At 43.2% G+C, this 22,544-nt stretch overlaps 1 protein-coding gene across 1 annotated transcript; it reads right to left on the bottom strand.

The window, feature by feature from the left end:
* Positions 1–11,153: 11,153 nt before the first annotated feature.
* LRAT (lecithin retinol acyltransferase) lies at positions 11,154–18,506 on the bottom strand. The gene is made up of 3 exons (XM_063135241.1): positions 18,316–18,506; positions 15,962–16,657; positions 11,154–11,803 (listed from the first exon to the last, which is right to left on the bottom strand). Exons 2-3 carry the CDS (start codon positions 16,508–16,510, stop codon positions 11,651–11,653), a joined length of 702 nt encoding a protein of 233 aa, XP_062991311.1. The 5' UTR covers positions 16,511–16,657; positions 18,316–18,506; the 3' UTR covers positions 11,154–11,650.
* Between the last annotated feature and the right edge of the window lie 4,038 nt (positions 18,507–22,544).

Here is a 22,544-nt window from a genome sequence, read left to right as displayed (position 1 = left end):
GAAGTCTCAAGATGTGAAAAAAACATATATAATTTTATTCCTCAAACTAGCCCAATGCATTTCAGCTTTATACCATATCTTTCGAACCTTCAGGAGTTTTTTTTTTTTAAAAAAAAATGCCCGCAGAGATCTCTGAAAAGATATATCCCCAAGATTAATCCTTTGTCTCTCTTTTTCATTGTGCAAAATCAGGGAAGACTAGGAAATCTGCAGAAGATTAGTTACTACCATGGAGGACAAAACCAATACATTTGGAGCTGAGGATGCTCATCTTTCTTCCACCTCTCCATGTTAGCTTCCTTTTCAGCTTTTGTGCAAGAAGTTCTATTCATTGAAGTGCCTTCCGTTGTGACATCAAATCTGAGGGAGCAGCTCCGCATTTGAAAGCAAATCTGAGGGTGCACATTCTTTCTTTGTCAGGTAAGTGTATTACTTTACTTTCCCCATGGAACTCACATTTTTATTTATTTAAAGTATTTCTATGCCGCCTGTTAGGGCATAGCCCTCACAAGGTGGCACAAAATTAAACGAGATCCAGTTGAGAAATCTTAGAATGGCCAAAAGCATATTCATACTGTTTATCCAAGCTGCTCTTCCTCAGTTGTTTCCTTTGTGTTGTTTCTAGCATGTATGAGTGATTTCAGAGCATGTTCACATGTCATAATATGGTTGATTTATGCTAGTTTTCTTTTGAGAATTCACCTCTTGAGAACAATTCTGGGACAAGTTAGGAAGGTACAGTTTTACAGACTTAAAGATCAGGGTGGGCAACCTTTTGGGATTCATGGGCACTTTTGGCCATTTGAGAAACTACCCTGGGCATCACCACAAAATGGCTGCCATGAGAAATGTGGCTAGTCACAAAAACAAGTAACCTGCCCAGAACACTGAGTACAAGGCAAAGGTGGAATCTAAACCCCAACACACAAAGCAACTCCCTTGAATCTACAGTTTTCTGTGCCAACAGAAACCTATTTTACAAAAGGCACACTCATATCCTCTCTCCCCCACCCCCTGCTCTGTCTGCCAACCATCTCATTCCCTCCATTTCTCTCACCCCGATCACTACCCTTACATACTCTGTCACCCTGGGTCATCACTCATACATGCATGCTCGCATACACTCCACACCTACACATCCATTCACTGCAAGCATATGAAAAACAACACTCACTTTCAAGATCATTCCAAAATCCCCCACTCTCTCAATCATCATCAGTAAGCCTTTTCTCTCCCTCTCTGGTTGCTGTTCAATTAATTTCCACTACGTTTTATATTAGGAGATTTCAGGGCCAGCCCTCCAATGAAGCTGGATGAGGCACCCGCGTCAAGTGGTGGAGTGGGAGGAGCAGAGGATTGTGCTGCTCCCTCCTGCCCCCCACCAGGAGGGTCGACCCCCATTGCCCTGCTTCCTGCCAGCCACTCTCCAAGCATGGCATGTGACACAGCAAGGAAGCGGCTGGCAGGGCTCTTTCCTTGTTACATGCCCCCCTTAATTTTGCTGCCTCATCGGCTCTATGGAGAACCAAGCAGCCAGAAGAAGTGGCTGCGGGGCTGTCATGAGAGCCCCACAGTTACTTGTTCCGGCCCTGTGGCTCTTCATAGAGCTGATGCAGCGACAGCAAAGGTAAGAGGGACATGATGGGGGAAGGGGAATGGGGGCGCAGTGTGGTAGAAAATGGCACAACACAGTGGTGTGTGTGTTTTCTCTTGCCTCAGGCTGCAAGAGAGCTGGGGCTGGGAGGTTTTCAGTGCCATTTATCATGAAACCAGGAAACTATTTTGGAGTTGATTGACAGTGGAAGAATCTGCCTCCTGCCATTTAGAGAAATGTGGTTGTTGTTTTTAATTTTTGCCTATATAGATATATATAAGGGTTTTCTAATACCAGTTAATACAAATATTTAAGAGCATGTGTTATTATTATAAAGTTCCCTCAAAAGTCCCAAGCATTTGGAAATATTTTTAAAAAAACACCCCAAACTTTAATTCTATGTTGCTAAAGCTCTTATAAACAAAAATTGTGATTAAAGGCAATGTTGATACTCCTTGATTTCTCCAAATAAATCCTAAGTAGCAGATTAGTGTAATACATATTATTAGGACCAAGCAATTTTCTAAATGCTGTTACGTAACTGTTGAGATGCACAGAACTATAATAGGGGCTTCCTGATTAGCCAGTAGGTGGCAATATTATATAGTGTAAAATAATTTGGCTGAGCAAGATTTTATTTCCCTTTGCATGGACTACTGGCAGATTGTTTATTTTGTGCACAATCTGGTGATCAGTATGTGGTCTGTGGGGTCCCAGTTATTCAGACTCCTAGAAATGTATTAGTTATGTCCATCTACCATATCCAAAGGCAGATCATTTGGGATGTAAATTTACTTGCCAGAGAAATCTACTTGGCAATATTGGATAACAAAGTGAAATGGGCTATGGCCCTCCAATGTTGATGGCATGGACTCTTATATGGATCCTACTATGGGCACAATTTATGCATGTTTAGACAGAAAAAAAGTCCTACAACTCCCAGCATTCTCCAGCCTCTCCACGCTGAGAGTCGTAGGACTTTTTCAGCTGAATGCTGGGAGTTGTAGGACTTTTTTCTGCCTAAACAGGCATAGGATGCCCTAAATATATTTATTTATTTATTACATTTTTATACCGCCCAATAGCCGAAGCTCTCTGGGCGGTTCACAAAAATTAAAACCATAATAAAACAACCAACAGTTTAAAAATACAAAATTCAGTATAAAAAGCACAACCAGGATAAAACCACGCAGCAAAAATTGATATAAAATTAAAATACAGAGTTAGAACAGTAAAATTTAAATTTGTTAAATATCACAAATATAATATTTGTGATTTGATATACTGCTATCCATATCCAAAAATATCTTAAAGCAGTTATACATTGTGTTTCCTTTGAAGATGGTTTGGAAACTGCAGCTAGTGCAGAATTCAGCAGCCAGGTTGTTGACTGGGACTAGGAAATATGAACATATAAGCCCAGTTCTGGTTCGCCTGCACTGGTTACCAGTTTGTTTCCAGGCAAAATTCAAAATACTGGACAATACACTGAACAAGGCTGGCACACAGTTCACCTGGTCACAGGCTCCCATACTATGGTGAGATGTGCTATATTTTAATTATGATATTATTTCTAAATTTGTGTCTATACATATCAATTAGCATATGCAAATGTTACGCAAATCACTTTATGTTTCATAAGTGGCCTATCTCCTCCTGATCTTCCTCCATGTTGTCCAATCAAAGCCCTCATCAGTCAGTCACCAGGCAAACAAATTCCAACCAAGTCACTTGGTTCTTGGATTGGGATGGATCTTTTTCTCATCATGAGAGAGTGCCTTGCTCTACTCATTGCTGAAAATCTTGAAGTGCAAATTCATGTTGCCCTCTCTCTCTCTCTCTCTCTCCTGTGCATTCAAATTCACCGCCACCTCCAGTGCATGCATAGTCCATTACTGCAGCTATCAAATTACATTACTCTTTGCCTCTTGGGTTCTTTTCTCCCTTCCACAGCTAACTGGCTGATTATTCCTGTGTTCTCCTCACCCATCCACCCTATAACTGACGAGGGGCAAATCTCCTGCCTCCCCACTCTCAAAACTTCCTCTGGTAGCCCAGATAACAGGAAACCTCTTGGCAAAACTAGAGATGCCCCTGCTGAGAGTGAGCTGGAGAGTATTTTTCTTTCTGTTCACCTCTGGTTGATCTTTGGATTTTTGACCAACATTGTTAGATTCAGCAGGTTGCTACACTTTATGTAGAAATCTGTTTTGGGAATATCTGATTCTGCTTTTTACAGGGTTTGTGGAGTAGATAAAACTATAACTTTATCTTCTCTGGGACTGTCTGATACATAGTGCAGAATGGGGCTTTCTTATTAATGAGCTCCATAGCTTGGGTTTTTTTGTGTGTGGGAGAGGCTTTTCTCCAACTTAGTCTTCAAAAAGCTATAAAAATTGTTTTAAGTTACAGCTATTTATGCTTGCTTCTAGGTATTTGTTGTGGATTTTTCAGTAGGTGGCGGTCATGGGGCTGTTTGGGACTTGACCAGCCATTAAATTCCAGAAGATGAGTGTGAGCAGCTACTGCAAAGACAGAGAGAGAGGCAGAGAGGTTAGTGGGAGTGCCTGTGGCCCTCAGGCCATGCCATAAAGAACACTAGCCTGTGGCTACCAGGCTAGTGCTTAAATACAAGGTCATATAAGAGTTCAAATTATTGATTACCAGCCCAGTCTGCCTACTCTAGTGCTGCATGAGAGCAGATGGGGAAATAGGAGAATGGGCTTGATTCTCCTTGGGTTTTTTCTATGAAATATAGCAGAATGGATGTCCAGAGGAATACAAGGCCTATACTCAGGGCTCTTGTACTATTTTTTTGTGAACCAGGGTAAGGATCTGGTTCAATGTGGCCTCCATCTCTAATTGAGTGCTTACCCCATATTTATTCTGATGCAGGGAGAAACAGCCCCACGGCTTTGCAAGCATGCCATTGGAAAACGCCAGCATGGATCAGAAGACAATAGAGACTGCGTCAATGATTAAGGGGGCGTGCATGCCACACGTCCAGAGACGTGTAGCTTCTAGACATTCCTACGCTCAGTGGAGTAGTTCAGAAATGAATTCTACAGTGTAGCATGACTTCCTATATTACAGGGGAAAAGACATAACATAATATCTGATTCTTTGAAGTAACAAACTGTTACTACAAAGAGGAACACTTTGAATGCTAACGTTAAAATAGCGGCCCTGATCCAGGGAGAGTTAATGCTTAAGCACAATTCCATTGAAATACATTTCAATTAGTAGCCTGTAGCCAACATGTTGGCTGGAAAAGTCCACTGCAAACAAACATAATGGTAGACTGTATCAGTAGGCTGAGGGAGAGTCAGTCCTCAGGGCTGGGCTGGGCCGAAGGCAAGGAGGTAGGGCAGCTCTTCAGCACACCTCCCAGGCAGGCAGTAGCCACTTAACTTCCACTGTGTAACATGTTAGGTTAGAAAAACAGTGGTGGTGCGGTAAATTCTGAAGTGTGGGAGCCCCCATAGACATGCTGTGAAGGACATTCCCAAAATTCAGGTAGCTACATGGATCCATTAGCAGCAGAGGCAACATATAGCATAATAGCCACTGAAAAAAGTCCCTGCATGCTGGCTGGGATTGATGGGAGCTGCAGTCCAACACATCAGGCTGGGCACCTGGTCAGAGTAGGCTGCATGGAAGACAAGTAGTATAAAATACACGGGGAAACATGCAGAAAACCCTGAGGCTATTAGCGGCATATTTGCTTTCGTATCCGTCAAGCTTCACTTGTACTGGCCATACAAGATGTGAACATCTCAGCCATGCTTGAAAGGCACAAAAGCAAATACCATTCTGTCAGCCCTAGGCTATGATAAATACCCCTGTCACTTGAAGCAGGTAGATCATTTTACCTTATTAAGGTCCGATCATTGTCAGTCTCCTAGACTGAAATTCCAGACTGTTTAAGAAGATGACGTTCCTTTTGTTAGTCTAACAATTGAGAGATCATAATGTTGAATCAGATAGTCTTCAGATCAAAAGGAGAATGCTGCTAAGCAATGGATAAAGTGTGGCACAAGCCGACAGGTCTTTGAACATATCCCTTCCCTTAAACATTACAATTACCATCTTGGGCAAGGCTTCTCATTACAGCAACTATCCCTTTAGTCAATATAAATGTTTAAAACCACTGGAATCTTGTTTCCCATGAACAGGAAAAAGCAAGAGAAATTACTTTCCCTTCCCCATTAATCTTGTCTTTGGAAAACCTATGACAGGTTTTGTACTTTGACAGCTGTAGTACAAACTATGGTTTGCACCATCCTCTACACAGCCATTGGAGACCCAAATACAGCACCACAGAAGTGTAGCATTTTTCTTGCTTCCATGCACAACTCATTTGGCCTCTTTGGATGATTGCGATGGGAAAAGAAGTCATCGTGGCTTCTCCCCCCACGCCCGTGCATGCCACATGCACAGCCGCCATTGGCATAAGCTCCAGCAATGCAGCGCAAGTTGGCTTGTTATCTGAACCTGGTGCACAGCATGGTGGAAGTGCCTTTGCACCCACCCTACAAGTGCTACTGCATGTCATGGGTTGTAGCGTAGTAGGGTGCCCACATGAAAAGGAGGACAGGGCTCCTGTATCTTTAACAGTTGTATTGAAAGGGGAATTTCAGCAGGTGTGGTTTGTATGCATGCAGCACCTGGTGAAATTCCCTCTTCATCACAACATTTAAAGCTGCGGGACCTATACTAGAGTGACCAGTACAAAAGAGGGCAGAGCTCCTGCAGCTTTAACTTATGATGAAGAGGGAATTTCACCGGGTGCTGCATGCATACAAATGGCCCCCACTGAAATTCCTCTTTCAATAAAATTGTTAAAGATACAGGAGCCCTGTCCTTCTTTTCATACGGTCACCCTGTAGGGTAGGTATGTTCCCACCCTCACTGTGCAGCGGGCCAGGTTTGCAGGGGATTATGCAAATAGAGGGGGTGGGGGTAGAAACCATGATGGCTTCTTTTCTTGTTGCGATCATCTGAACCCAGCTATAGACTGAATTCATACAACTTGATAACCCACACTCAGGGTAGTATATGAGTTGAGTATGGGTTGTCAAACTGTGGGTTGTTGTGTTGTCTGAACCCAGCCAAGATAACAAACCATGATTTGTTAACAATGAACAAACCATGTGGTTTGTTGTTGGGTTGTCAACCAGGGGTTGTTAATCATGGCTTGGTTCAGACAACACAACAGCCAGTGGTTCAACAACAACCCACACTCAACCCATACTCTACCTGCAGTGTGAGTTATCATGTTGTGTGAACCCAGCTATAGAGTGTTAACAAAGAGGCCCAGGTGAGTGGTGATTCTTTGCTGAAGCTAGACAGGTATGACCCAATGCTACCTTCACCAACCTGGTGCCCTCCAGATGTTTTGGAGTACAACTCCCAGCATTTCTGACCATTGGCCATTCTGGCTAGGGCTCACGGGAGTTGAAGTCCAAAACATCTAGAAGGTACAAGGTTGGGGAAAGCTTACCTAATCAGTCCTCTCAGTGGAAGACTATTTGGAGCCCCATGTACAATAAATATTTTTTTAAAAGAATGTAATGAGGAGTCTTACTCTTTTCCCTTACCCTGCTTCCCTATGGAAATCCACACTGCAGAGGGAAAACATCAATGCCTTCTGTTGCACAGCAGTTGGGTTAAGATTGGGTTATCAGTTTATTGGCAATTGATAACCAGAGCACTTCTGAAGAACCACAGGCTAGCCACTGAAAAACACCATCACAAAATTATTCAAGTGGATAGAAAATTTGTGCAGATAAGTATAACTGCGGACAAGAATTCCCTTCCTGTTTTGACAAAACTAAAAGTGCTCCCAATTTTTAAATACCTGCAAGTCATGGATATACACAAACCACGTATATATCTTTTATTTCATCCAAATGAAGGTCAAAGTTTTAACTTCTACACCTGCAGCTTTATGACTTTCCATCGACTGCCAGGGAAGTTGTTGATATTCTGAATTGGTTTCTGGCAGTGGTAATGGGCTAGATGAGGCCTAATAAATTGAGATGTAATCCAGACAAGACAGATGCTTCTGTTCAAGAGACAGATGGACTTCAGCCTGTTTTGGATAGGCTAGTACTCTTCTTGAAAAACCATGTATGCAGTTTAGGGGTGCTTCCAGAGTCAGCTTTGTGGAGATGTTCTAAATGTGTCCATCCTTGCCAAGGTACATAAGTACCAGAGGGGCAGAATATGCATTTTTGTATGTATGTATAAGCAAAGAAATGTACAAAGCAGTGTGCTTTGATTGTACTGCATGCTGAAGTGAAAGAGCAGACCATGGTGGCTGGGCACTGTCCTCCTTTCCTTTACAGATTTGTTTCCATTTCCCTTTGCTGACAATGGCCTGCCTATGCCAAATGAGGGGTCTCTTAATTCCGTCATCAGGGAAAGTGAAGGAAGCATGGCTGAGTTGTGTGAAGATAATAAGCCATTATGCAAATGATTAAATCCTAGCAACTCCTTTCACAAAAGAGCACCTCTGTCAGGTCAACAATGTCCCCCAGTTGGAGGCTAATATGTTTTTAGGAGCCAAACAGATCCCCAGCTTCTCCAATGGATGCCGGGGATGATTGATGGAGGCCATTTATCTTATCTGGAAGATGACAAGACTATAGAGCCTGGAAAAGAAGGGAGAGCCAGTCTCCCCTTTATTCTCAGGCTAGCAGTCCTTTCCCCTGTATCACTTGTCTATACCCCATGCTCCCGTCAGCAACTTCTGTTCATTTTGCAAACCCTTCTGAATAAGAATCTGGTGGTGGGGGGGAAATCTTGTTTTGCTGGGGGGAAAGCTTTGTATCCTTGCAAGAGCATGTCAGTACCTCCCATTGCTACCGCTTTGGGCTTGTGCAAACTGAAGTCTCTCCCACGGCTGTTTTGGTGCCATAATCCTAAAAAAGAATGGAGGGAGGGGGGCGGGCAGGAAGAGTAGCACATGCAAAAGAGAGATACCATCTAACACAGTGTTTTTGTGCCACTCTCAGCAGTTTTAAGAATACTCCCCAACCACACCACCAAACCTACAACTCCTTGCTCTAACTTTTGGATTCCCAGAAATCAGAACAGCTCCTTTGGGTCTTGTGGGCATCAGGTGTGCTGAATCAGTGCTCCAGACCCCGCCTCCCGCCTTGGAAGGAAAAGCTTCCATGCCAAAAAGAGTTGAAACATAGCAGGAAATAGTCAGAATTTGCATCTGGAAAAGTGGGAATGGCATGGTTAGGAAACCCCACTCCCACAGCTGACATTGTTCAGGCACCTGTGCAGGCAGCAGAGTTGCATCACACCAGCAATTCCTGTCTGATTGCGCTAATCCAGTTTAATGGAGCCAGGAACTAGATTGCAGAACCCTTGCTTGCTCCCGACTTCTTCACATAGTTGTCTATTTATCAGCTCCCATCATTAAGTCATCTCACTTTTTAAAGGTGCTTAATACTTGGGCACAGATACCATACTATATCATGGCCACAGTGCACCTACCATGGCTTAGTTTACATCAGAAGGAAAGGTTGTACATTGCTTGCTTCCCCCCCCCCCCCCACGCAAAAAATATATTAGTCCCTTGGGAACAATCACTCAAATCAAGGTAATCTAAATTTAAGGTGCATTACACCAGGGGTAGGCAATCCAGTACCCTCCAGATGTTTTGGATTATAACTCATATTCCCTGACCATTGGCCATGCTGGCTGGGGCTGATGGGAGTTGTAGTACAAATGGGTGTACACCTGCATTACCCTGACACTTTCAACACAAACAAATGGGTAACACTCTAGGCAAGCCTTGTCCAATCTGGTTCCGTCCAGCTGTATTGGATTACAATTCCCATAGTCTTATTGGCAGGATATGACAGGAGTTGTCATTTCACACATCTGGAGGGAGCCGGGTTCAGAGGAAGCCGGTCTGGGCCATTAGTTGCTTGTATGAATAGGTTCCACACCCCTGCATTTTGAGCCAATTACATCCATGCTCAGGAAACATTTCATTTTGGAGGGGTTCCCAGGAGTGGATCTAATCCACTTCAGCTATGAGAGTGCCTGAGCAACTAACCATGCAGAGAGTTCACCCATTCTGTTAGCATCAATTGTAAGTTGGGTTTGAGGGAAAGGATAAGGCAGGGGAAAGGATAAGGTTCAAACTGTCTCCTCTTTTTAAAAAGGGAATTGTTGGGCAAAGAAATGCTTATCATTTAACTTCCTGCCATTCCATTCCCTTGAACAACTGCAAAGCGGGTGATTTATAGTTATTTGGGCAATTACACACACCTGCTGAGATGATACAAAAAAACAAAAGAAAAACCCACCAAACCAGATGGGTTTTAAAGTAAGAAATATGTGTATATGATCTCATTATTTTTATCAGAGCTCAGACCGAACCCAAGTAAATCATGCTCTTTTTCCCCACGCTGCAGAAGAAAGCACACCATGTAAGTGTGCAAGTAATGCATAAAGAGGCACATGGAGGTGGTGAGGAGATAGTCTAGAAATTCATACGTGGCTGTTTAAGAGATGGAAGTATTGAATTTTGACTCTTTCTACTGTCCCACATTACATAACCAGAAGTGACCTATGGCAGGTTGGCACCTGAGGTCAAAATAAACATGCAGCCAAGCCATATCGACGTTCAATCAGGTATAAATCTGCAGCTACTAGTCATGATGGCAATCCAGTTTCAGAGGCAGCACACCTTTGAATACCAGTCACTAGGGAGCAAAGGGAGGGGAGGGTGCTACTGCACTCAAGTCCTGCTTGTGGGCTTCCAAGAAGCGTTGGCCATGGTGGGAAGCAGAATGCTGGACTAGAAAGACCTTTGGTCTGATCCAGCAGGGTGTTCTTATCCACTGTATTCACTCCTGCATGAGTGTGTATAGGACTTCAGCCAAAGCCATTAACAATTAACCACCCTTTGAACAAGACCCTGAAATCTGTTGTCTGGGGCAGGTTATTTCATCTCGTCTAATGGCAGTCTGGACCTGGACGCTATGACAACAAATGTATCCCACTCTAAGGTCAACTAGCAGAGCCATTAGCTGTCATAAAGTGATTTTAAAAAAAGAAAACTATGCTGATTGGTCTCATTGTGAAGAAAGATCAAAGAGCTAGGGAACTTCCTTTCATCTTCCCTCAAGCACTAAGGGTTCAACCCTATGCATGTTTAGAAAGAAAAAAGTCCTACAACTCCCAGCATTCCCCAGACTGGCTGGGGAATGCTGGGAGTTGTAAGACTTTTTCTGTCTAAACACGTATAGGATTGCATCCTAAATGCTTATTTGTTTGTTAGACACTTGAGCCAGCCTTCAAAAGTCCCCTAGCATGATTTATATATGTGCCATCGACATTTTATAGCAAGGACAACTCTGGGGAGGTGCAGATTTTTTCCTGCACCCAAATCAAAGCAGGATGGGAGGCGCTTGTATAATTTACGTCAAAAGGCATTTGGTTCAACTTCTTTCTTTACGGAAATCCAAAAAAGGAGGCGTGAACCAGTTAGAAGTTGTTTAACGTGTAACAATATACACACACATCTGGATTTTTGTTTATCCTCATTAGAAACAGTGCATTGTATTTGGGTTACAAACAACAGCTTTCACAGTAGATCTGGAAGGGATAAGGAATAGTAGCTTGTTTTCATTGCCTGTTAGTTGCCTCTCCTCTAATATTCTCTTTCACAGACATCCAAATGAATGCCTCTTCTCTTAGATCACCCATGCTCCAAACTTATGTCTATTTACTTATGAGTTAGTACCTTTAATCTTAGCAGAAGGTATTTCTGGGTTTAGGATTGCCACCCACGCACACTTGCTTGGGAGTAAACCCCATGAATCCATCGCTGAAGTTGCCTTCTGGAATCCAGTGGCTTACACAGTAAGCTCTCTTGTTCACCATATTCTGGCCAAAGATACATTGAAATCATTACACAATTGCAAGTCCCATTTTCCTCTATACACAATATTGGGAAGGAGTTTGAGCTTTCATAAATACATTATACATTTTATTTACAACGGCCACCAAACTCTGGGGGCAACATTAACCAGCCATCCACAGCATGAATGGAATAATGATGGTAGGGAGAGTGGTGGAAGGTGCCAGGCCCAGGCAGAGTATAGAAACCAGTCCCAGCAGTGCTGAAGCAAGAACGCTCCTCTGGTCCCGGATGATCATCTTCACGGTTTCACAGAACTGCAAAAAACAGAATAGAAAAATTAGACATGCAAAGTAAGAGATGCTTCCAGTTGAAAAGTACATACATAGAAGGAGGATCTATAACATATTGTTATAGGTTTTTCTAAATGGACATGAGAGGCTTTGTCAAGACATGCTGTCTTTACAGATTCAGGAAATTTCTGACAATTGAGCATGTTTTAAGTATGACTGCTTTCTGGATGTTGGTGTGGATGCATTTCGGTAGGCCCAGTTTCTGAAGGTTTTCTGTATAGTTTTTTGAAGATGCTGGTGACTGATGTGGTGGTGGTGATTACATATCTCACCACTTTTTCCTCTTGCAAGGAACCCAAGGTGGCTTTACACAGTCCTCGTTCTCTCTATTTTATCCTTAAACAACCCTGCGAGGTAAATTAGGAAGAGAGTCAGTGATTGGCCCGAGGTCACCCAGTGAGCGTCATGGCTGAGTGGGGACTAGAACTTGGAACTCCAAAGTCCCAGTCCAACACTCTAACCACTATACCACACTGACTCTCCAGATTATCTAATGCTAAATTTAGGTCATTTTTTAACATTGTAAAATGGATATTTGTAGGGTATTTATATTTGCTCTTGTAAGCAGCTGTGTCATATGTTCCAAGAGGTGCACCCCAGCATTGCTCTGTGCCATTGCAAATAATCTTGGAGTGCACTTCTTTGGTTGGGAATGACCCATAGCTGAATGATAGAGCACATGATTTGCGCCATTCAGACAACATGCTAAACCATGCCGCTTAACCACAAAATGGCTGATAGAATGCATTAAGGTTAGTGTATTCCGTTAACCATTTTGTGGTTAAGCAGCATGGTTTAGTATGTTGTCTGAATGGGACCAGAGTTAAGAAAAATGTACTCTGAGCATGTTCCGAAGCATTTGTATCTTCAGTAATGCTTCAACCAAGTCTGGTCCCTGGTATTTAACACCAGTTCAGTGGCTGAAGAACTCTGGGTCAGGTGAACCAATGCTTTCATCCTTTACAGAAGTTTGTCTCTAATGTCAAAGTGTGCCATTTAACTTTGAGCAAGCCCAGCCCTTGAGTTGAGTAGGCTCTGGGGTCCATTGTTTGAGACAGAGAAATGTATCAGTCCTATACAAGCACTGAGCCTGCACATAGTTAGAAGTGTCGGGGCGGGGTGGCTCACCACACGAGCTGGCTCTCTGATGTGCATTGACCACGGAGATCTGCAGTGGCATGTAAGCAGATTCAGCTGAATGCGATTACACACACACACACACACACACCTGCAGAATTTAACACTAAACACAAGCAAAGGATTTTAGAAGTGGCCCAGTGCTAAGGAATTCTGGGAGGTAGGGCTTGTATCCGCGCCCTCACATGCTTGGGTTGAATGCCTGCCTAGGGTGATAGAATGTATAAGAAGCAACATCACGCATACTGTAGACCTGTCTCCATGTTTGGTTCTACTCTTACCTCTGATCCATGTTACCATCAGTAGTCAAGGCCACTTTCTCACCATTTACCTGAACTTCTAATCTTCTGGGTGATTTACATGTTTATAGAACCATTCAGATCACAGATGCCATACTACAATTGTCCCGAACCTGGTGCCCCAGGTTGAACTACAATTCCCAGGCACAGGAGGACACCAGATCAGGAAAGACCATTGTACTAAAATGCCAAGGAGACTAGAATGTGGCTGTGCATTGTGTTATTTCAGCGATTTTGAGTGGGTGTTTTTCAAGTCTGTGTTGATTGACTGGAAGTCCAAAATGCCTTGACTGTTACTCTCCCCCCAATCATTCTTGTGGCTTCAGGACAAAAGGTCATCAAAACTGTGCTATTTGCAACCTATTTGCCAAGATATTTCTTTAGGATGTGAAGCTGGGAGTGAAATGGACAGAAACAGGAAAATAGCAGCCTTGGCCTAAGATGCCAATCCAATGTGAGACACAGAGTAGAGAACAGTGTGGCGGTGTTATTTTTTGTGAGGTGTGTTTAAAGTGAACGAATGAAGACTTCAGAATGAACTGCCCTATTTCTTAAGGAAACATGTGGATTAAAAAAGACAACAACAGCAAACCAGGGGGCCTAAAGGGTTTAAAAGTTGTGGGTTCTCTCCAACCAAGCTGTTTATTAGACTATTGAAGCTGTATACAAAACCTCTGTTATTTGAGCAGTGCTAAACAGTGACGCCAATTAAAATCTCTTTGTCTCTCTGAAACCTGGCAAACGTTAATGACTTCATTGGCATTTTACAAAGATTCGATATTTTTTAAGAGAGAGAGAAATTAAAGCAGAATAGTCCCAGCTCTGTTCCCTGCCCACATTGAGCACAGAGAGCTAATATGTGCTCCATTCCAATTAACCAACCAGAAACACTGCCTCCACTACAAGAAATTATTTGCTTGGTACCTAAATAAATTTGACGTATTTCCTTTGGAAGACTTCCTCAAGCTCCACTTGTAAAGCATGCCTCTGAGCTAACCCGGGGCTGCAGCTTGTGCTGCTCTCAATTCCTGCACAAATGGACCTTTATTTCACTTGAATGGTGGGAAAAGAAATCAGCTCTGCTCTTAGTACCTCCACCTCCAGTTAAAAAGTATTTCTTCTAAGGGGGAGAATCTTATCCAGCATCTTGTATTTAGCACCATCAGATTTAGATGGTTGCAACACCATGCCAAAAATACCATAAGTCTGTCCTTTTGGGAAAGGTGGGTTTGAAATAAACACACCCTTTTATCATGCCTGCTTAGAACACTTAAAAGTGTGCAAACTATCAACGTGCCTTTTTACTCCCTGTTCCCAGCTCTCCCATTTGAAAAGAGAGCCCCATTTCCTTAACACTGTTAATTTGGGGAAACAGGGTTTAGTATTGCCAATCCTCAGCAATACTAAATAAATAAATCCCAGTCAAAATATGGATTTAAACGAAATCAAGCTGGACTCAAGCTCTGGAGGCAGGGTGGGGGTTGCAATGCTTCAAATGACTGTTTACAAGTTCTTCTTTCAGAATGTTGCTAATTAGAAGAATGAAAGGTTTTCACATACTTAAAGAGGAGTTTGGAAACATAAGGAGGGGGAAAGACACTTACAATTTCTGCGTCAGTATTAAAAAGCCAGAAAACATCAGCAGAAAACATTAAGCTTTTGAGAGCATCACTCAAGGGAACATTCTATACAGTACACACCACTTCCTATATCAACACACATCTGTCCTCACTAGGTGGAAAGGTACTTGGAAAATCCCAAATTTGGCATGGCCATTTGCCTTCCGTCCTGAGAGGAAAAGGCCATTCAGACTTAATGGCCCCCTTGCAGGATGTCGGGTCATTGATCAGAGAGAGTGGAGTGGAGTGCTAAAACAATGATTTGCCAACTTCTGAGGGTCTCAAGGAACACCGCACAATATTTAAAGAAGGGGCTGCCAACATTGTTCAACTCTGAGCAGAGAATGTTCTTCTTCCTTAGAAGCACTTTTGGGCTATCGTGTTCACTCCCCTAAGCAAAAAAGGAAGAAGAAGAAGAAAAAGAGCATGTTCTTGTTAAACTGCCTGGGTTCACGTTCAGACAGGAGAACTGAATGGCTAGAGTTACAGCAGCAGCACTGGGCTTCCTTGGCAGCATCAGCTCGCTCTGCCCAGTTCCCAGACGATCTGTTGGCTGGACAAGTTTTTGCTTATTAAATGTCTGGATAACAGTCTTGTTGGGACAAGCACGGAAAGGCGCAACTCAAATCTTACAAAGTAATACAAAAGGCGTTATGGACTCATACGGTTAATAACTAGATAGATATTTTTTGACTAACACATTTGGCTACTAGGGGTTTAAGGCGAAAGAAAGATGACCAGTCCCTCCACCCAACAAAAAGCAAGATAGCTTTCCCCAACCTGGCACCCTCCAGATGTGCTGGACTACAATTCCCAATGCCCATGCTGGCTGGGGTTGATAGCAGTTGTAGTCCAGCACATCTGAAGGGTGCCAGTTTGGGGAAGAATGCCCTAAGTATTCATGTAACTCACTTTCTGTTTTCGGAAGGAAAGTGTAGGAGGAAAAAAAGAAATGCTTATACAAATGTATTAGAAATGATTCATGTTGAACCCCATAGAGACTTCACTGTGCATTTCTCCTTCCCTCTTCCAGCACATCATGGTCCTCAAAGGAAGTGGCAGTTTACCTTGTCAGTCTGGAAGCTGACTGAAGAGCCATATCTGCAGAAGGTCACAAAATGTTCACAGTTGTTCCAAAGCAAGCTGTATTCAGTGGCACCCACCAGCTTTTCCGCTCTGCTGACCACCTCCTCGTTACGCAGGACATTGTTCTTGAAGAGTTTGTCCATGTGGTTCACCAGAATCAAGCCTCCGTAAGCAAAGTCCTCCACTGTATCCACACGGATCCTGGCCATTTTCGTGATGACGCCCAAGATGAGTCTCTTATTGGTCACCACCTTCTGGATCTGTTTCTGGTCATTAGTGACAGCTGGTAATATGTCTGGCATAAGGTGGGCCACTCGGTTGTCCCCCAGGTAGATGCCAAAGTGAATGAAGAGGGTGCGGGGCACCTCCAGCAAATCCCCTGGCTTGAAATAGGTTGTGTCATAATAACAGGCATGTTTTTTCTTTTCTTCCTCCTCTGCACTGGACCCCATACCAAGAAGTTTGAAGTTGGCAAGCAGGAGAAACTTTTCCAGTAGCAGGGATGCTATTTCATACATTGGATTTTTCATGGTCTTATTCTTCTGTGGCTGCAGCTGCTGCTCCTACTGATTTATTCTGCTTCAACATCCTGCCTTTTTATCATGGCAAGACGGGCGATCCCACAAACACCATCAGCTTTGATTGGCAGAAAGGAAAGTGGGTGGAGTGAAATATGTCTGTGGAGTGAAATAAACCTTTACTCAGAAAGTGGCTCTTTCAGAAAACATTTTGTAAGAGTGCTAATTCTCCATTCATCACAGAAAGCACAACAGCCAAGTACTAAACCAAGTACTGCATTATCAAGATGCAAGTGCTTAGCACTTTTGACAGTATATGATACGGACATAAGTAAATGCCAACATATCACTAGGCTTCTGATTATATTGTTCTGATAACATTATACTGTTGTATAATGGCTTATAACCCTGTGATGGGAGCTGATTTGAGAAAACATTTACAGACTAGGGCTGTAATCAATACATACCTTTAGGGGAGTAAGTACCACTGAACTCTGTGAGATTTATTTCCAAGTAAATACATAGATGGCTGGTTTAGAAGGCTGCAGTCCTAAGTGTATAACATCCTGAAATGAATTTCAATGGAATTTACATAAATATGCTTTAAGATTGCAAACTTACAGCGCAATCTTTTTGCGCATTTATCTGAAGCAAGTCCCACTCTGTTCAATGGGGCTTACTCCCTAGGAAGATTGTTTGGGATTGCAGCCTTATTTAGAAGTCATTCCTGTCACCCATGTAGTAATTGTTAAGAAAGTGTTGACAGACAGTACCAAGTACAAAGTGCATCGTTTTGTGACATATAAGTTGGGCCTGTCTCTCTTTGCAAGGTGTCCTTCAAGATAGCATGCCCTGATTGCAATATATAGAGATAGACTTGCTGACTGAAAATGTATCACCACAGGCATCAATGACTTGAAAGACACATGAACTTTACCTTGGCCCTTAACAGTAAAAGGTCTCTGCATTTGCCAGATTTGGAAGGAGCATTTGGGTCCTTCCATTGCATTTGTAACTTCAAATTCATGTGTAATTCCTACCTGAGCATTCATAGCGGAAGTTACTACACAGTTTCCATGTAAGGTAGCATCGATATCAGATGCAATACTAGTATATAGGGCTTTTGTTGAAAACCAGTGGTAGAAATCTTGGAAGTGGTTCAGGTTTCTCCAGAATTGAAATACATCTCCACCCTTTAAAAAACTAGTTTTAGAGAAGCAACATATGCATACAGACCTGGAAAAGCTATATATTTCTCTTATGACCAAAAAGAGGTAAAAAAAGTCATTAACACATTTGGTGCCCTGCCAAACTGGCCTCTTTATTGTGGAAGACACTTGCAGGTTCAATAAAATGAAGATGCTAACGAATGTAGGAGGTCAAGAAGCAGAGGAAAGGAAGAGAAACCATTCAGGGAGCCTTGCCCTTCCATCCTTCCAAAAGCTCCCATTTCCATTAAAAATAAAAAAGGCTGATCTGATTTGCTGCTTGATCTAAACAGCGAAGCGTTGGGAGGTGGGGAGAGAGCGCCTGTCACCTTTTAACGTGCCAGCGAGGCAAGCTAAGGAAACGTGGCAAAGAGAAGCCCAATGGCTCGGTGTAGATTGATTTCGTGCTGAGCCATTGTGATGCAAAGGGCTCCGTCTCCAGCCGCGAAGCCGCACAAAGGAGCACCTCCGCCGTGTCAATCAAACTTCTCTCTCCCCACCTCGTCGGAGGCGAATCTGTTTCGGCAGCCAAGCGGACCCCCCCCTTCCCCTCCTCTGCTTCCCCGGGGGCTGCCAAGGATGATCGATGGGAGGGGGCATTCATCTTACCTGGAAAACGACAGGGCTTGAGAGCCTGGAAGAGAGGGGGCTACTCCGCAGCGCAACCCTCCATTCACAGGCTCAACAGGCTCCAGCTTTTCCTCCGGCCCCTGCCCGCCTGCCTGCCAGACTGACTTTTGTTTAGTGCACCAGCTCTCCCGATCCGGCCCTTTAGTCGAGGGAGAAAGCGAAAAAGTTTCTCCCAGCCGACCTGAAAGGGGGAGGGGCGGGGCCCAGGCAAAAGGGGCGGGGTTCTTCCTCGCCCTCCTGGCGCTATGGGCAAGGAGAGAGGCGCTCAGAGCTGATTTTCAAAGGTAGCTCTTGTATAGCTCGATGGCGGTTATTTCTATAGGCGCCCAAGAACGCAAATTCTCTGGGCGGTTCACAAAGCCCCACTAACAGTTAAAAAAAAAAAAAAAACCAGCATATTCGCACTTTGAAAATCTTGCATCTTCCCTTGATTGAATTTCTATGCACGAGATCGTCTGGCTGCTCCAGGAGAAGGAACGCCTCAAAGAAGCACCGCTGGAAGGAACTGAACTGGAAGACAAAAAAATGTACACACACGCACCTCTTGCGGTCGTTTGGCCAAACCTGCGCAAGCAGATCGTGGACCTAATCGATTTGATTCCAAGCCAGCCAGGGCATGCAGCCAACTTTCTCAGCAACCGAAAGCAGCCATCCCAAGCTTCTGGGTGTGTTGGACAACAGCTCCCATAATGGCTGGAGATTATGGAAGGTGTAGTCTAACACAGTGGTCTTCAACTAGTTCAAACCCGAGACACACACACACCCTCGGACTCCCAACCTGCAACATGGGACCCACTTTCATAATTTTCTCCATCCCCAACGTGGCTGCAACAGCAACAACTTTGCCTCGAGCCATCTGGACTGACCTCACAACCCACTTTTGGGTTGCGACCCACCAGTTGACTACTGGTAACACATCTAGAGAGCACCGAGTTTTGAAAGGAAGATGTAAGGGCTTGCTGTGTTGGGTGGGGGTAGATGCAGGGAAGACATGTGCCTCAGGATCTCTTGACATGTTGCCAATGTTGTCAGGACACAACTCGCAGTTCGAGTATACAGGATCCAAGAGTTGCCAACCGCCCTCCCACAGCATCCTTTATCATGCTGCTGCCAGAGAGAGATGCTGGAGGGCCTCCGTCTGCCACCCTGGACGGCCTCTGACTACACCTCCAGGTGCACATTTGAGAAGTTTGATAGCATCTCTTAGCAAAACTTGGCTGGCACTGTTTGTCTTCCCACTGATGAATCATGTTAAGCTTCCCCAGTAAACCCTCATTACTTCTCTCTCTCTCCTTCCTTCCTCCGGAAGCACAGAATATTGTGAGCATCATTTGTAAGGGGAAAACAGGGCAGAGGAAAAATGGCCTGATACAGCCAACTAGTGACAGTAAATAGTGTCAAAGACAGTCGCATGCATAACACATTGTACTAGTTTGCATTCTTGCAATACTTTATATGTGGGGTTGCCTTTGAATATGGTCCAGAAACTTCAGAAAGTTCAAAACAGGGTGGATAGTTTGTGAGTGGGGCTGGTTGATACGATCGCATGTCAGATCTGCACAGACTGCCAGTCTATTTCTGGGCCCAACGCAAAGGGCTGGTTTTAACCGTTAAAATCTTATGGTGTGTTTCTTCCCATATTTACCTACCCAGCCCCTAAATCTGAGTCCCTACTCCAGGTGCCCCTGCGAAATGAGGGCCTTTTCAGTGGTGGTATTTGTGGAATATTTGTGGAATATTCTCCCTAGAGGCTCACCTGGCACCTACATTATTCTCTTCTCAGCACCAGGTAAAGAAAGTCCTTTTTGTTTTCTCAGGCATTGTAGGAACAGTTTTTTAGTGCTTTTAGATCTTTCACTGTTTTATCCCTACTGCTGGCCTTTCTTTAGGTTTTATTATTTGCTGCTGGTGGCTTAATCTTGTTTTAATCTGATTTGTTTTTACTATTGCTTTATTGTTACTTTGTGTTTTATGTTTTTAATGTGTATACTTGCCCAGAGAATTTCTGTTCCTGGTGGGTTTTTTTTAACTGTTACGAATGGATGAATGAATGTTTTCACTGAATATTTGACATCAAAGCTGGCAAATTATAGTTTTCCGGAACAAATGTGTTTTAGCTAGTCTAGATTAACAGATTCTAGAGACAAACCTTAGAATGATAGCTTTCACATTCCTGTCCTGCTTATGAGCTTTTACCTGTTCCAGCTGCCTAAGCTCTTACAGTGCAATTCTATTCATGCCTGCTCCAAAGTAAGCCCCACTGAGATCAACAGCATTTACTCACAGGTAAATTTGTAACAGAGTGCAGTCTTAAAGATAGAATGCTGGACTGATCAGTGGTGAGCGCTTCAGAACCTCCTATACTATTGGTGGACTTAACTGGCTTTTTACAGAAAGTTAAGCCTTCAATAGTTGTTTATAAATGTATTTTGGAATGTCATAAAGTGGTTGCTCACTATGTTAGAAAGGAATGGATTAGGCTCTACAGCCTGATGAATGGAAAGTGGCCTTAGCTTCCCTATGTACTATTTCTGCATATTTAAAACTGAGGCTGATTCAACAACAACAGATGTTGCATGCATATTGGACACCACAGACTCTGGTTAAGGAAAAGCGCTAACTAGCTCTGCTAGATGCTGGCAATGTAATGTGTCACTGAGGCATATGTCGTTGAGGTGGCTTCGTTTTGGTTGAAGTTACTTCCCGGATAAATTTCATTCTTGAAAACTCTGTGATGATTGTGGATGCTTATGCACTTCTAAATTATATTCCTGTGATGTGGGGATTAACAGTGGACTCTGAGAGCCTTAACAGTTACAAAGAAATTTATACTCCAAGCCTGGAAGGATGAACACTGACCACATATTAGTCAGTGGACCTTACTCCTCTTGCTGCATTAGAACACATAGCTTACAGTGGTCAATTTTGTCTGGATGCTTTGACATATGGTTTACTTATATTAATATATATTCGAAACAGAAGTGTCAAAAGTCTTTTTTTTAAAAAAATCAATGGTGTTGTGAACAATTATTGCAATTGGATATGCTTTTATTCTTGTTTTTCTCATTTTACTCTTTGCAGGTTTTCTCCTGTTTTGTTAGAATTGCAAATAAAAGTTTAGAAAATAAAATAATATTTATTTATTTATTTATTTATTTATTTATTTATTACATTTTTATACCGCCCAATAGCCGAAGCTCTCTGGGCGGTTCACAAAAATTGAAATCATCATAAAACAACCAACAAGTTAAAAATACAAATACAAAATACAATATAAAAAGCACAACCAGGATAAAACCACGCAGCAAAATTGATATAAGGTTAAAATACAGACTTAAAACAGTATAATTTAAATTTAAGTTAAAATTAAGTGTTAAAATACTGAGTGAATAAAAAGGTCTTCAGCTGGCGACGAAAGGAGTACAGTGTAGGCGCCAGGCGGACCTCTCTGGGGAGCTCATTCCACAACCGGGGTGCCACAGCGGAGAAAGCCCTCCTCCTAGTAGCCACCTGCCTCACTTCCTTTGGCAGGGGCTCACGGAGAAGGGCCCCTGTAGATGATCTTAAGGTCCGGGTAGGTACATATGGGAGGAGGCGTTCCTTCAAATAACCTGGCCCCAAACCGTTTAGGGCTTTAAATGTCAATACCAGCACTTTGAATCGGGCCCGGACCTGGACTGGCAGCCAATGAAGTTGTAAAAGGACTGGCGTAATGTGATCTCGCCAGCCAGTCCCTGTTAGTAAACGGGCTGCCCTGTTTTGTACCAGCTGAAGCTTCCGGACCGTTTTCAAAGGCAGCCCCACGTATAACGCATTGCAGTAATCCAAACGAGAGGTTATCAGAGCATGGATAACTGTAGCTAGGCTATCACTGTCCAGATAAGGGCAGTGTCCAGACAATACTTGACACCAAGGCTTGTAAATTATAATTTTCTGAAACAAGTGTGTTTCAAGTTTAGATTAACAAATACCAGACAAATCGTGTCCTGCTTATGAGCTTTTCACTGGCCTGGTTCACATGTAAGGAGAAGCCACTGTGGGTGATTTTCCCTGCAGGGTTTTTTGTGTTGGTAGCAGCTGCCAATTTGAGTATTTTGGACATGGTGGGGGCACATCATAGCTTCTGGTTATGTGCAAACCTGGCAAGGGTGGGTTGTGGAAGAGTCAGAACAGATAAAAGGAATTACTTGAATTATTTCTTCACACTG

Source organism: Elgaria multicarinata, chromosome 10 (genome assembly GCF_023053635.1).
Source record: "Elgaria multicarinata webbii isolate HBS135686 ecotype San Diego chromosome 10, rElgMul1.1.pri, whole genome shotgun sequence".
NCBI classification, from domain to species: domain Eukaryota; kingdom Metazoa; phylum Chordata; class Lepidosauria; order Squamata; family Anguidae; genus Elgaria; species Elgaria multicarinata.
This window is presented reverse-complemented; position numbering and strand designations above follow the sequence as displayed.

Excerpts from the sequence above, each read along its gene's own strand:
- LRAT (XM_063135241.1), bottom strand. The coding sequence starts at position 16,510 with ATGAAAAATCCAATGTATGAAATAGCATCCCTGCTACTGGAAAAGTTT. Across the intron at positions 11,804-15,961 it reads TCAGCTTCCAGACTGACAAG|TTCTGTGAAACCGTGAAGAT; the intron begins GTAAACTGCCAC and ends TGTTTTTTGCAG.